Here is a 15,904-nt window from a genome sequence, read left to right on the forward strand (position 1 = left end):
ATAGTCCTCACACCAGCTGATGCCCACTAGCTTTGGCGGAACCGTACCAATGGGTGACACAAGCCCCAGACCCTGTAACCTGGGTTGAGCGGAATGGTTAGGATTTCCTAAGTACACCCGCGCTGCAAGATGGAGTTCATAGACTTTACGTAATTTTGCTCCACCCAGATCAGTTCATAGCCCTTTATTGGATACTGTCCTGCACTGTAGTTGCTCCTTGTCCTCGGCGTTGGTTAAGGTTATCTGTTTGCTAGTCCTCTCTGAAAGGGCTAAACAATGCATCGCAGAGCTTGTGTGGTGCTTCAAGAAAAAGGTTCGTCAGAGCTCACTGTTCTGCGTTTTACCCCTGCAGAGTACTGACTAGGAATTGGCACTACTTGTGAACTCCTCCCCTTCCCGTCTAACGTGCGTGCAAAGTGTGTTGTGGTTGGGTGGAAAGAGTGCAATAGAGAAAGGGGACAGAAAAGGGAAGATCAAAGAGAAGAAAGGATAAATCCTACTGGATAACAGAATCTGGTATACACACATACAAATAACCCTTGAAATACTTCGTCCGTGCAACTTCTGGCGCTCAGTTATACTATACAGTGATATCCAGTGGTCATCTTTGGTAATACTCTAGTTATAACAAGCCCACAAACAAGTACAGACTTTTACGAGGGGTGTAAAGATAGCAACCCCCATGGTGGGATACCACAATGTCCTCTGCCGGAACTTGAGAAGAATACTTGAGAGTGAGAAGTTACTTGTGCCCATGTTTAGACTGCTGTCTGACAACCTTCTGCCCTACAGTGTCGAGTTACCCGTCCTAATAGGGTGACACAAGCCCCAGCCGTGGTTACCTGGGTGAAGCTAAGTGTCTGAGCCTTCCTGGTTTCACCTGCACTGCAAGTTAGGATAGGAAGACCCTCTGGTTGCTTTATTCTATCCAGGCTAGTTCCTCTTGTAGCTTAGGATACTGCCTAGAACTTTGTAGAGTGGTTCTCGGCGTGGACTGGGTTTATCCCTGACTTGTCCTCCTTGTAGTGTCTAGCACTGCATAGTAAAAATAGATAGACAGTAAGAACTAAGTGTCTCTGGCTGCTTCGTACATGTGTGTCTCGACTCACTAACATGACTGGACTGTCCCGGACAGGGGCCCTGGCTTGACTACAGCAGGGTCGTCTGATCTGTGTGTCCTCCTTCCACGAGAATCTGAGTAAGAATGAGCTACTTCCACCTCCTCCCACCAGTGTAAAACTTCTCCTACAGGGGTTTTCTAATGTGCTTCCCTGGGATTGGTGGAGAAGTGTGTGTATAAAGAAAAGAGGAAGAATGATAGGGTATAAAAGAAGAGTATCTCTATTTGTCAATAAAGTACATAATATATAAGGAACAGTAACCCTTTGCTTACTACCGCTGTGCAATAGATAAAAGCTTACATACAAAGCACTGGCATCTAGTGGTGAAATAATGGACTACCTTCATCACCACTTATCTTGGAGTAAAGAGGCTTTTGCCAAGTTATCTGGGCCAAGCCATAAGCTACAATAGTGTGGATCCCAGAAAATACTAAGGGTATGTCGATGAATCACCCCTTAGTGTAAAGTACATTGAAAAGTAAAGGTGATCAAGTTTTCTCTCCTGGTCTATTCCTCGACACCAGCATGGCTCGAAGGTGGTATCTTCCTTCCCTTTGTGACGCAGCTCCATTGATTCCATGTCACGTCACAGAGGGGGTTTCGGCACACTGGGGACAGCAGGCCTCCCCGCTCCCCCACCCCTTCCTTTTCCTGACTATCATGATGTGCACAGCTTCCTTGACACTAGATCTCTGATCATGATTTAGAGCGAACAGATTCCCTTTAATGTGTATGGCAGCTTTAGCCAATGAACTGTTTGGGCACACCGGCAATTCTATATAGAAAAGTTCCCTTGCTATTTTTTCATTATCCTTTTTCTTGTCCTCTCAGTTCTGAAGAGTGGAAGAAAGTGAATGAGGAAGACAAGAAAAAGCTGAAATATAATCCAGATGATGGTGAATTTTGGTGAGTTTCCATCTTGCGCCAGCCTGCCCCCTTATTACCTGCCCCATGCCCCTTCACATTTCCTTTAGTTTAGTTAAGGATATCAGGATTTGTTGAGAAATTAAGTCAATACAATATGACACACCTGCTATCAGTGTATAGACTGTGTCCCCACATGCATGCAAACATATCTGTCTAAAACCACATCCCCATGTGTTCTACAGTCATTGCAGGCTATTGCTAATGTGAAAATGCTAGAGTAGGGACCATGTCTCTGAGGACGCCTTAACGTGGCGACATGGTACACTCTGTTTGATCAAATAGTTTGCCAAGATCCTCATTTTTCTAAAAAAAAAAAATATATATATATATTTATATTTTAATTTTTAATATCTACAGAGCAGGTGTTTGCCGTGTGTACGCTGGGGGGAGTATATACGGTAGGCCCTTGCACCTGTGGGTTGCTGTTGCACCTTTTGTTTTTTGTTCTGCAGTCACTACTTGGTACTGACAAAACTCCTGACAGCATTGCTTGGCTATTGACGAACATTAGGAGGCTTTGTTTTAGACAGATGTGTTTGCAGGCATGTGGGAATACAGCCTAAGGCCATGTTCACACAACGTACACAAGTGCGTACAGGTACAAGTACAGCCGTTGTTGCCGATTGCAACAACGGCCGTGCTTAATACAAAAATATACGTTACGTTGCAGTCTATGCAGTCGATCTCAAGCGCCGCTGAAAAAAACTGGTATCAGAAAGTTACATAAATTTAGTAAATCACTTATATATATATATATATATATATAAAAAAAAAAACTGCTGTATGTCTTGCAGAAAGTGGTGTCAGGGCCGTTTCTAGGACTGGGTAGGCCAGGAGACCACATGACAGCTAGGGGGCAAGCTGACAGCTAGGGGGCGCCTGACAGTGCCCAGCCCCAGCGCACTCACCGCATTCTCTTGTGACTGCAAGCATTGTTTTGCTTGAGGTCACAAGAGGCCGGCTCTTACTGGCCCCCGGCTGATACTCGGCTGCCGGGGTTTCCCGTCCTATACAGGCATCAGAGAGCTACCTGTGCGCCTGTGGCTGTGACTTCTAGCACAGGGAGTGTTTATTAAAGACGCTCCCTGTGCCGGAGGTCCCAGCCCCGACGCACAGGGAGGTCTCTGATGCGCCGCTGCCAGGGATAGGATGGGACACCCCCGACAGCTGCACATCAGCCGGGGCCAGACCAGGAGGAGAGAGACTCAAAGGAGGAGCGGGTTGACAGGTGAGTTGTGTTTTTTTTATTACCTGCTGTGCACAGAGGGGAGAGGGGGGCAACTATAACAGGGGCAAAGAGGGGGCCATCTACAAGGGGGGAGAGGGTGCCATCTATAAGAGGGGGGAGGGGCCATCTATAAGGGGGAGAGAGAGCAATCTATAGGGCGGGGGAAGGGGCCATCTATAAGGGAGGGGGGAAGAGGGGGCCATCTGTAAGAGGGGGGGGGGGGAGAAGAGGTGGCTATCTATAGGGGGTGAGAGGGCCATCTATAAGAGGGGGGAGGGGACCATCTATAAGGGGGTATAAGTAAGGGGAAGAAGGGGCCATCTATAAGGGGGTATAAGTAAGGGGGGAGGGGCCCATCTATAAGTGAGGGGCCATCTATGAGGGAGGGGCCATCTATAAAGGAGGGGGGAGGGGCCATCTATAAGAGGGGGAGAGGGGGCCATCTATAAGGGGGGGAGAGGGGGCTATCTATAAGGGGGGGAAAGATGGGGCTATTTACAAGGGAGCAGGGGGGAGAAGGAGCCATTTATAAGGGAGGGGGGGAGAGGGGGCAATCTATAAGGGAGGGGGGAGGGGGCCATATATAAGGGAGGCGGGGAGAGGGGGCCATCTATAAGGGGGGGGGGAGAGGGGGCTATTTATATGCAAGCAAGGGAGAGGGGCCATGTATAAGGGGGTGGAGAAGGAGCCATCTATAAGGGAGGGGGGAGAGGAATCCATCTATAAGGGGGAGAAAAAGGGGCCATCTATAAGGGAGGGGGGGAAGAGGGGACCATTTATAAGGAGGGGGAGAGGGGGCCATCTATAAGGGGGAGAAGAGGGGGCCATCTATAAGGGGGGGAGGGGCCATCTATAAGGGGGTATAAGAAAGGGGGGAGAAGGGGTCATCTATAAGGGGGTATAGGTAAAGGGGGAGAAGGGTCCATCTATAAGGGGGACGGGGGTATAGGTAAAGGGGGAGAAGGGGCCATCTATAAGGGAGGGGGGGGAGGAAGTCATCTACAAGGGTGTATAAGAAAGGGGGGAGAGGGGCCATCTATAAGGGGGGCAGCATAGAGGAGAGGGGGGCCATCTATAAGGGGACAACATATATATATATTTTTTGGGGGGGGCGACAATGCAGGGGACATTATTCTAAGTTTATGGGGCAATGCAGGGGACATTATTATACGTATATGGGACAATGCAGGGGACATTATTATATGTATATGGGGGACAATGCAGGGGACATTATTATATGTATATGGGGGACAATGCAGGGGACATTATTATTACTATATGGGGGCAATGCAGGGGACATTATTATACGTATATGGGACAATGCTGGGGACATTATACGTATATGGGGACAATGCAGGGTACATTATTTTTACTATATGGGGGCAATGCAGGGGAGCATTATTAGTATATGTGGGGCAATGCAGGGGGACATTATTCTTATATGGGAGGGACAGCAGGGGTCAACCCACATACCTACTGACTTTAGTGCACCAAACAGAAGAATTAAAACTGTTTTGGAGCCTATAGGAGAGGAAAAGGCAAGGAAGTTGCTGGAAATGTCTGGCAGGTTCTGAAGAGATGAATTGTAGCTGCAAAAACATCTTCCTAGTGGTCTGGGCCAGATGGAGAGGAAAAGGAAAGTGACCCCTCAGATTAAAGAAGACGTCACCTGTGAGTCACTGAATGATGTTTTTGTAAGGGGTGCAACACCACTCTATTCCGTAATACACACACTGCTTCTTCCTGGTAACCCGAAACTTGATAATAGCCCCCGTTCCTTCCCCAGGGCTGAACTGAGCGAGGGGAGGGGCGCTTTTATCAAGATTCGCCCTGTTGCCAAAATGCCTTAGAAACTGCCTTGAGTGGTGTATTCTTTCCAGTCTGACACAGTGATCTCTGCTGACACCTCTGTCCCTGACAGGAACTGTCCAGAGCAGTAGCAAATTGCATTAAAAAACTCTACTACTCTGGACACTTAATGACATGGACAGAGGTGGCAGCAGAGAGCACTGTGTCAGACTAGAAAGAATACACAGCTTCCTGCAGGACATACAGCAGCTCATAAGTACTGGAAGACTTGCATTTTTTTAAATGGAAGTCATTTACAAATCTGTATAACTTTGTGACACCGGTTGATTTTAAAATATTTTTTCCCCAGAATACCCTTTTAAAACCTTTTTACATGACATGCGATAATGTGACTACCTCATAAAAGTAAATATCTTGATTTTGTATTTGGGGAGTTTTGGAAATCTGTAAACTATTGATTGCAGGATAGCCTTCCCTGACTTTCAAAAGCAATTTCCAAAAGTGCAGATATGTGACATCACCCTGAGTGAGGTGTGCTGCAGTGACAACTACAAGTATTGCCTGACCGAATTTAACGGCAGCTGGAAAAAGGGAGAAACTGCCGGAGGAAGATATATGTCAGGTGAGAATGTGTATACTCATAAATCATGACTATCACCATCATGCATTATACGGATGTCCACAGTCACACAATTTAGCAAGCCCCTCCCCTCCCGATACAGAAAGTATCCCCTGGGGTATACTGTGGCCAAGGCCAGAAGTGAGAAAACCAGTGGCAAGAAACATTATGGCCTGGAGGTATATAATCTGGCCTAGACTGTTTAAAGTGACTCTGTACCCACAATCTGACCCCCAGGGGCGTAGCTAATGTCTCCTGGGCCCTGGTGCGAGAGGCCAACTTGGGCCCCCCCCCCCCTCCTTTCACGACCAAGTGATGCTATTGGTGTGTGTATATATATATATATATATATATATGTATATATATATATATATATATATATATATATATATATACACACCAAGACAGATATTACCACTAACACCAGCATATTGGAAGAGAAAGTATTATCACCGTACATATTACTGCCATACTGTTACCGACCAAATCCTGTATACTGAGACCTATATTACCAGTAATACCAGTATATAGGAAGGAAACATTACCGCCACACCACAACCACTACCATCACCACCATATTGTTACTGACCAAATCCAGTACACTAAATCACCTCATCCAGTCATATAGAGGTGGCCCCAGCTCTACACAGGCTCTATACACCATATACATTACAGTGCAGATATATCAGGTGACTCACAGGGGACGTCTTCTCTGATCGGAGTTCTTCCCTTTTCATCTTCTTCTCCATTTGCCCTGGGCCGTTATGAGAACTTCTCCGAGCCACGAATCCACAGAATCTGCCAGACAGACATATTAGTCTCCTCACTCTGGCACCATCCTCATCTATATACACACTGCACATCTGTATTGTCCCCTTTACACACTCCTTTAGTGGGTAGCCTGACTCTATGTGACCCCCTAATAATATATGCCCCCCTCTGTGTATTCCCTCTCCCCCTATGTTGCCTCCCCCCAAATAGATGGCCCCTCTCCCCCCATGTTGCCCTCCTTATAGATGGCCCCCTCTCCTCCCACCCTCCCTTATAGATGGCCTCCTCTCCCCCCTCCATATAGATGGCCCCCTTTACCCCCTCCCTTATAGATGGCCCCCTCTCTCCTCACCCTCCCTTATGGATGGCCCCCTCTCCCCCCACCCTCCCTTATGGATGGCCCCCTCTCCCCCCACCCTCCCTTATAGATAGTCCCCTTCCCCCCCCTCCCTTATAGATGGTCCCCTTCCCCCCCTCCCTTATAGATGGTCCCCTTCACCCCCCCTCCCTTATAGATGGCCCCCTCTCCCCCCTCCATATAGATGGCCCCCTTTACCCCCTCCCTTATAGATGGTCCCCTTCACCCCCCCTCCCTTATGGATGGCCCCCTCTCCCCCCACCCTCCCTTATGGATGGCCCCCTCTCCGCCCACCCTCCCTTATAGATGGTCCCCTTCCCCCCCTCCCTTATAGATGGTCCCCTCCCCCCCTCCCTTATAGATGGTCCCCTTCACCCCCCCCCCCTTATAGATGGTCCCCTTCACCCCCCCCTCCCTTATAGATGGTCCCCTTCACCCCCCTCCCTTATAGATGGTCCCCTTCACCCCCCCTGCCTTATAGATGGTCCCCTTCACCCCCCCCCCTCCCTTATAGATGGTCCCCTTCACCCCCCCCCTCCCTTATAGATGGTCCCCTTCACCCCCCCCTCCTCCCTTATAGATGGTCCCCTTCACCCCCCCCCCTCCTCCCTTATAGATGGTCCCCTTCACCCCCCCCTCCTCCCTTATAGATGATCCCCTTAACCCCCCCTCCTCCCTTATAGATGGTCCCCTTCACCCCCCCTCCTCCCTTATAGATGGTCCCCTTCACCCCCCCCTCCCTTATAGATGGTCCCTTTCACCCCCCCTCCTCCCTTATAGATGGTCCCCTTCACCCCCCCCTCCTCCCTTATAGATGGTCCCCTTCACCCCCCCTCCTCCCTTATAGATGGTCCCCTTCACCCCCCCTCCTCCCTTATAGATGGTCCCCTTCACCCCCCCTCCTCCCTTATAGATGGTCCCCTTCACCCCCCCCCCTCCTCCCTTATAGATGGTCCCCTTCACCCCCCCCTCCTCCTCCCTTATAGATGGTCCCCTTCACCCCCCCCTCCTCCCTTATAGATGGTCCCCTTCACCCCCCCTCCTCCCTTATAGATGGTCCCCTTCACCCCCCCTCCTCCTCCCTTATAGATGGTCCCCTTCACCCCCCCTCCTCCCTTATAGATGGTCCCCTTCACCCCCCCCCCCCTCCTCCCTTATAGATGGTCCCCTTCACCCCCCCCCCTCCTCCTCCCTTATAGATGGTCCCCTTCACCCCCCCTCCTCCCTTATAGATGGTCCCCTTCACCCCCCCTCCTCCCTTATAGATGGTCCCCTTCACCCCCCCTCCTCCCTTATAGATGGTCCCCTTCACCCCCCCTCCTCCCTTATAGATGGTCCCCTTCACCCCCCCCTCCTCCCTTATAGATGGTCCCCTTCACCCCCCCTCCTCCCTTATAGATGGTCCCCTTCACCCCCCCCCCTCCTCCCTTATAGATGGTCCCCTTCACCCCCCCTCCTCCCTTATAGATGGTCCCCTTCACCCCCCCTCCTCCCTTATAGATGGTCCCCTTCACCCCCCCCTCCTCCCTTATAGATGGTCCCCTTTCCCCCCCACCCTCATAGATGCCCCCCTTTCCCCCCCACCCTCATAGATGCCCCCCTCTTTCCCCCCCACCCTCTTTCCCCCCCACCCTCATAGATGCCCCCCTCTTTCCCCCCCACCCTCATAGATGACCCCCTCTTTCCCCCCCACTCGTACAGGCTGATAAAAAACAAAACTTAACTCACCTGACAACGCGCTCCCACGTTGATCCTCACTCCTTAGGTCTGTCCCCGGCTGCTGCGCGGCTGCCGGGGGTGTCGCGTCTTATCCCCGGCAGCGCGCGCATCCCAGAGCTCCCTGCGCGCCGGAACCGGAAGTCAGGGCCCAAGGCGCGCAGGGAGCTCTAGGATGCGTGCGCTGCCGGGGATAAGACGCGACATCCCCGACAGCTGCGCAGCAGCCGGGGGAAGACAGAGTCGGACTCTTGTGACCGCAAGCAAAACAATGCTTGCGGTCACAAGAGTGATTGAAAGGGAGGGCCTTTGCGGGGCCCTGAGGGCCCTTTGTGGCAGGCCCGGTCGCAGCGGCGACCCCCGCGACCACGGTGGCTACGCCACTGCTGACCCCCCAAACCCCTTGTACCTTCAGAAAGCTGCAAGCATTGCATATGCTTGCGGTCACAAGAGCAGGCTCGTCCGGGCCCCCGGCTGATGCACGGCTGCCGGGGGTGTCCCGTCCTATCCCCGGCAGTGCCGCGCATCAGTGAACTCCCTGTGCCGCCTGGGGCCCTGACTTCCGGCACAGGAAGCGCACGTCAGAGACGTTTCCTGTGCCGGAAGTCCCAGCCCCGGCGTACAGGGAGTTCACTGATGCGCGGCACTGCCGGGGATAGGACGGGACACCCCCGGCTGATGCACGGCTGCCCGGATGAGCCTGAAGAAGGAGAGGATCGCCGGGGGAACGGGTTGTTAGGTGAGTTTGTGTGTTGTTGTTTTTTTTTTTTAATTAATTCTGCTTAGCATAGAGGAAAGGGGGGGGACATCTATAAGGGGGAGAAGAGGGGGCCATCTATAATGGGGGGAGAGGGGCATCTATAAGGGGGGGAGAGGGCATCTATAATGGGGGGAGAGAGGGGGTCATCTATAAGGGGAGGGAGGAGAGGGGGCCATCTATAAGGGGGGCAACATGCAGTGGGGGCCATTTTTTAAGGGGGGGAGGGGGCCATCTATAAGGGGTGGGGGAGAGAGGGGGCCATCTATAAGGGGGGGCAACATGCAGTGGGGGCCATCTATATATACTATAAGGGGGGGGCACATAGTGTCAAGGCTACCCACTAAATGAGGGTGTAAAGGGGCCAATACAGATGTGCAGTGTGTAGAGAGATGATGATGGTGCCAGTGTGAGGAGCCTAATATGTCTGTCTGGCAGATTCTGTGGATTCGTGGCTCAGAGAAGTTCTCATAATGGCCCAGGGCAGATGGAGAAGAAGATGAAAAGGGAAGAACTCCGATCGGAGAAGACATCCCCTGTGAGTCACCTGATATAACTGCACTGTAATTTATATGGTGTATACAACCTGTGTGGAGCTGCATCCACCTCTATATAACTGTATGAGGTGATAGTGATATGTGTACAGTGGATCTTATTCAGTAGCAGTGGTGGTGTTAGTCAGTATGTGGTGGTATTAGTCAGTATGTGGCGGTGTTAGTCGGTATGTGGCGGTGTTAGTCGGTATGTGGTGGTAATATTTGTTACGTGTTATCCGGTACTGTGTTTTATTGGTCTTAGTATACTGGATTTGGTCAGTCACAATATGGTGGTGATGGTAGTGGTTGTGGTGTGGCGGTAATATTTCCCCCTTGTATACTTGTGTTATTGGCAATATTGGTCTCAGTATACAGTAACAGTATGGCGGTAATATATAGTGATAATATTTTCTCTTTTTCTCTTATTGGTAATATCTGTCTTGGAGTATAGATATATACACACACACACACACATACACCTACCAGTAGCATCACTTGGTCATGAAAGGGGGGGGGGGCAAGTTGACCTCTCGTACCAGGGCCCAGGAGACATTAGCTATGCCCCTGACTCTAGGCTACGGCCGTTGGGCATAGGACAATAACTGCATTACCTGCCAAACGGACCCATGGACAGATCTTGGGTAAAAAGCAGCTATCCAAAGGTACAAGTGCTTTGGGAGGGGGGGGGGGGGGGGGGAGTCAGACTGTGGGTAAAGAGTTGCTTTAAAGGGGTTATCCAGTGCTACAAAAACATGGGCACTTTCTTTTAGAGCACCACTCTTTTCTCCAGTTCTAATGTGGTTTGCAATTAAGCTCCATTCACTTCAATGGAACTGAGCAGCAAAAACCTGCCCAAGCTGGAGAGAAGAGTGGGGCTGTCTCTGGAAGAAAGTGGCCATGTTTTTGTAGCGCTGGATAATCCCTTTAACACCTCCAAGTATAGAGTTAATGCCCCGAGTTTTACTGTGGCCTAAGCCAGACTATACCCAAGTTTATAGTCTGGCCTAAGCTATTTTATGAGCCTGGGTATGAAAATTAATCCCCTGGGGTTTACTGTGGCCTGGGTCAGAGGTGAGAAAACCAGTAAAGAAATAACATAATGACCTGGAGGGATATAATCTGGCCTAGGCTGTTTTAAAAACCCAAGTATAAAGTTTCCCCCCCAGGGTATACTGAGGCCTGGGCCAGACTATATCAAGGTTTGACATTAGATGGATATATTCTGGCCTGGATGGGTATAGTTTGGCCTAGGCTATTTTACACACCGGGGTATACTTTGGCCTAGGCCAAACTATACCTGGGTATAATCTTGATGGGGGTTAATTTAGCCTGTTACACCAGGATCCCCACTGATGCCAAGAATGGAGACACATTGTAGCACCTGTATGCCCATCATGGCTTGCACTCCATTTTTTCTCTATGGGGGTGCTGAATGCTTCCAAGCGTTGAAGTCAGGAGTGCAGGCCATGGAGGCCACAAAGGCACAGTGAGTGCTCCATTGAGTGAGTGCTCCATTTGAGAAGTGAGTGTGACCCCACTCTCAGGATCAGTAGGACCGCCAGTGATCAGCTTGTTGTCTTGATCCCTAGGATAGGAAATAATAAGCAGAGGTGGGAACAGAGGTTGGCAATGAAGCCCTTTGTGAAATAATAAGAATTACCAAGGTTAGGTAGCGGTAGAGGTAGCGGCTTCTCATGGCCGGAGGTATAATGCTGTCTCCGTGCACAATAGTAATTGACAGAGTTGGGGCCAATGGTATATTTCTCTGGTGTGTGAAGGGCGCCTTAGATAAAGCAATTTTCGCTTTGACCAATTAACGATAAGCGATTGCAAGCTAATACTTTTGCTAAAGACCTGAAGCCATTCACCATAATACATAGAGAGATGACCGTCAGTTACAATTTCAGTTACGATTGTTTGAACATTACAGTTACTAACGATCATAATAACGAACGAACGATGTGTACATACACCAAAGAATTAGGACATGTCTGGGGATTTAATTCACTGCGGATTAGATATGGCAGAAATCCATCTAGTGTGAAACTGTCCATCCACTAATGATAGTATAAGCATTACCTACATGCTACTAATAGGTGTGTTTTTAAATATATGCAGATACATTCTGGATGAATCCTCAGTTCCGGGTCACATTGACAGCTCCAGACGGTGACACCAGCAAGAAGAGTCCTATTACTGTGTCCCTGATGCAGAAGGAGTACAGGAAGAACAAATTCAGAATTGGCTTCTATATTTTTAAGGTGGGAGTGATTTTTGTGCATTATTAAACATCTTAGTTTCCCTTTTCTTATAGGAACAATACAGGGAATACAGAAAAAACACACCTACTTTCTTGCAAAAACAGCCCCACCCCTGTCTTCAGGTTGTGCATGATATTGCAATTTAACTGCATTCATTTCAGTGGAACTGAGCTTCAATATCACACAAAGGCTGAGGACTAGAGTGTCGCTGTTTATAAAGAGAATAACCATGTTTTTTTTTTTTTAAACTGGACAACCCCTTTAAGGGTGGTTTTATACAAAGCATGTTTTGAGAGGGAAAATGCAGTGTTTAACCCCTAGACGACCCAGGGCGTATAGTTACGCCATGGAAGTCTGTCCCCAGACGACCTAGGGCGTAACTGTACGCCCTGGGTTTTTCTCCCGCTATGAAGCGTGCTCCGGAGCGGAGCGTGCTTCATAGCAGGTGGGGGCCGGCTGCAATCAGCAGCCGGGACCTCACCGGTAATGACACGCTGCAGCGATCGCGCTGCCGCGTGTCACTAACTCCTTAAACGCCGCGACCGCGGCGTTTAAGTGTAAGTGACAGGGGGAGTCCCATCGGTAAAACGGACTGCCGGAGGTCTCTCACCTGCCTCCGTGCGGTCCGATCGGCGATCTGCTACACTGAGCCTGCACAGGCAGGCTCAATGAGCAGATCGCTGATAACACTGATCAATGCTATGCCTATGGCATAGCATTCATCAGTGTAGAAATCAAAGTACTGTATGTAAAAGTCCCCCAAAGGGACTTCAAATGTGTAAAAAAAAAAAAAAAGGTTAAAAACACTAATACACTACCCCAAAACCCCTCCCCCAATAAAAGTTGAAATCACCCCCCTTTCCCATTATATAAATAAAACATATAAAAATGAATAAATAGATAAACATATAATATACCGTAGCGTGCGTAATTGTCCGATCTATTAAAATATAACAAGCGTCATTGCGAACGGTAAACGGCGTACACGAAAAGAGGGAAAAAAGTGAGCGGATTACCGATTTTATGTTACATTATATATAAAAAAAAATTAATAAAAAGTGATCAAAACGTCCGATCTTCACAAATATGGTATTAATAAAAACTAGAGATCATGGCGGAAAAAATGACACCCCATACAGCCCCGTAGGTGAAAAAATAAAACCGTTATAAGTGTCACAATAGGCCCATTTTATTTATAATTAATTGCCAAAAAAAAGGATTTCATTTAAAAAAATTTCTAACATTAGAGAATCTGTGTAACCTGCATATGGTTGTGTTCGGACTGACCTATAGAATAATAGTATCATGTCACTTTTACCATATAGTGCATTACGTAGACACAGGAACCCCCCAAACGTTACCATATTGCATTCTTTTTTGCAATTTCACCAATTTATATCTTCATAAATAATATATTTGGAATTCCATCATACATGTTATGGTAAAATGAATGACGCCATTACCCCGTACAACTATTCCTGTAACAAACAAGCCATTACATGGCCTGTAGATAAAAAACTGAGAGTGCTAGAGCTCTTAGAAGGGGAGGAGGGAAAAACGGAAACACTAAGATCAAAATTTGCGCGGTCCACTGGGTCATTTTGGGCCTGGTCCTCAAAGGGTTAAAGCAGGGCCGGACTGGGACTTAAAATCAGCCCTGGCACTCAAACCTCAGCAGCCCACATACCATATCCTCCCTGATATTTTAGAGATAGCGTTGTACTATACATGCTGTAGCGAATTCTACTCACTACTCACTACTTCCTTAAGGGTACAAACCCACTTGACGTATTTGCTGCGTGAATCAGTCTTAAAAATAAGCAGGCAAAACGCAGGTTGGCTTTATACGATTGTTCTGCGTTAAAATACACAATTGCGTATTTTTGAAGCGTAAAGCTTGTTGTTAGCAAAGCATCAGTTGTTAACAACCTGTGCGAAAAACGCATGTAGCTTCACGCTTCAAAAATACGCAATTGCGTATTTTAACGCAGAACAATTGTATAAAGCCAACCTGCATTTTGCCTGCTTATTTTTAAGACTGATTCACGCAGCAAATACGTCAAGTGGGGAGATACAGTATAAGTAACAGGACTTTTAGTCGAGTGTAAACTTTCATAATCATCCTTTTTCTTTACCAGCTGAAGTGTCACAGAGGCGGAGCCTTCCTGCTCTGACTGATTTACATACATGGCGGTGCTGCGGCTGTCACTGTGACACTTCAGCTGGTAATAAAAGGGAAGATTATAAAAGGAGTGCTTATAGTGCAATTACGTCCAGTGACTTACAGGAGGCGTCTTCTCTGCATGAATTCCAAGTGACGTTTTTGCTAAAGTTGTTCTCTTTTTCTTGCTCGCCTATCATGAAGACTTCTCCGGCCGTGACTCCCCGCTGTAGGATCTACCAGACAAACATTTTAGGATCCTTGCTCCAGCATCATACCCAAGTGTATTGCTTCAAACAGTAACCTTTGCCAAAGTGTCTGGGGCCTCCCTAACAAAAGGGCCAAGGCCCCACTCACACCTTGGACTTGGCCCTATTATTAAAACTTAGTGTTTGTTAATACCCAATAAAATAATAAATTTAACATGAAGATGAAGGTGACACTATTAAAAATACACTCCAGGTCACCAGTATATGAAGTGTATGGATATGGCGGCCACACAGGCCCTGCCTATTCTGTAGTAGCTGCAGACTACTATCCAAAGAACAATACTGATGACCGGATGATATATTAAAGGGGTAGTGCGGCGCTCAGAAATTATTCACAGAATAACACACATTACAAAGTTATACAACTTTGTAATGTATGTTATGTCTGTGAATCGCCCCGTTCCCCGTGTCCCCCCACCCCCACCCGCGTACCGGGAAGTGTTGGTGCATTATACATTACCTGATCCGTGTCGAGGGCCGTCCGCCATCTTGTGCCAAACGTCATCTTCGGACGGACAGCCGTCCCCCCTCCGCCACGTCACAACTGTGCTCAGCCGCGATTGGCTGAGCACAGTTATGCTCAGCCAATCGCGGCTGAGTGGCTGATGAAGCTGCAGAGGGCGGCCGGCATTCGGGACAGTCGGAGCTGTTCGTCGGCCGCCCGAAGAAGACGTGACTCGCTGAAGATCGGAGACTGGTGTCGGCACGTGACAGGTGAGTATAGCGCACCACACTTCCGGGTACACGGGTGGGGGTGGTGGGACACGGGGAAGGGGGCCATTCACAGACATAACATACATTACAAAGTTGTATAACTTTGTAATGTGTGTTAGTCTGTGAATAATTCTTTACCGCCGCACTACCCCTTTAAAAGCTGCATAGCCCCTGAACTAGTGTCACTTTGCAAAGAGGGAGCGGTACTGCAGCTTATTTCCAGGGAAGTGAATGGAGCTGAGTTCTAATACAATAACACACACAACCTGAGGACAGGGTGGCGCTGTTTTTGGAAGAAAACAACCATGTTTTTCTAATTCTGGATTATCCTTTTAAATTCTGTAGTGATGATTATGACCATAAAGTCACTACATGTGTGCGCAAACAGCCATTTCAATATATCTGCACAGAACACGGACCAGTAAACAAGTTATGTAGCAGTCTATTCTGACCTCCTAGAGAAAGCTTTGCGCGAAACGTGCGTTGGAGGGGAGCGTGCACACACCTTGACCACAGGTAATATAATTTTTTGTGATCTTACCCTTCTATATTTATTTCTCCTGCTGCCATTGGGCCTTGTGTAATATATATGCAATTTTTATGAAGGGAATTGTGCAATGAACCAATACTAATAGACTGCTACATAACTTGTTTACT

At 48.4% G+C, this 15,904-nt stretch overlaps 1 protein-coding gene across 1 annotated transcript in view; it reads left to right on the top strand.

The window, feature by feature from the left end:
- LOC138773957 (calpain-2 catalytic subunit-like) overlaps nt 1–15,904 on the top strand; it is a 50,787-nt gene that overhangs the window by 26,013 nt on the left and 8,870 nt on the right. Inside the window, exons 8-10 of the mRNA XM_069954465.1 lie at nt 1,953–2,027; nt 5,550–5,707; nt 11,961–12,103. Of these exons, the coding sequence (XP_069810566.1) occupies nt 1,953–2,027; nt 5,550–5,707; nt 11,961–12,103 (376 nt within the window). The remainder of the gene's footprint in view (nt 1–1,952; nt 2,028–5,549; nt 5,708–11,960; nt 12,104–15,904) is intronic.

The sequence above is a fragment of the Dendropsophus ebraccatus genome, chromosome 15 (assembly GCF_027789765.1).
Source record: "Dendropsophus ebraccatus isolate aDenEbr1 chromosome 15, aDenEbr1.pat, whole genome shotgun sequence".
NCBI classification, from domain to species: domain Eukaryota; kingdom Metazoa; phylum Chordata; class Amphibia; order Anura; family Hylidae; genus Dendropsophus; species Dendropsophus ebraccatus.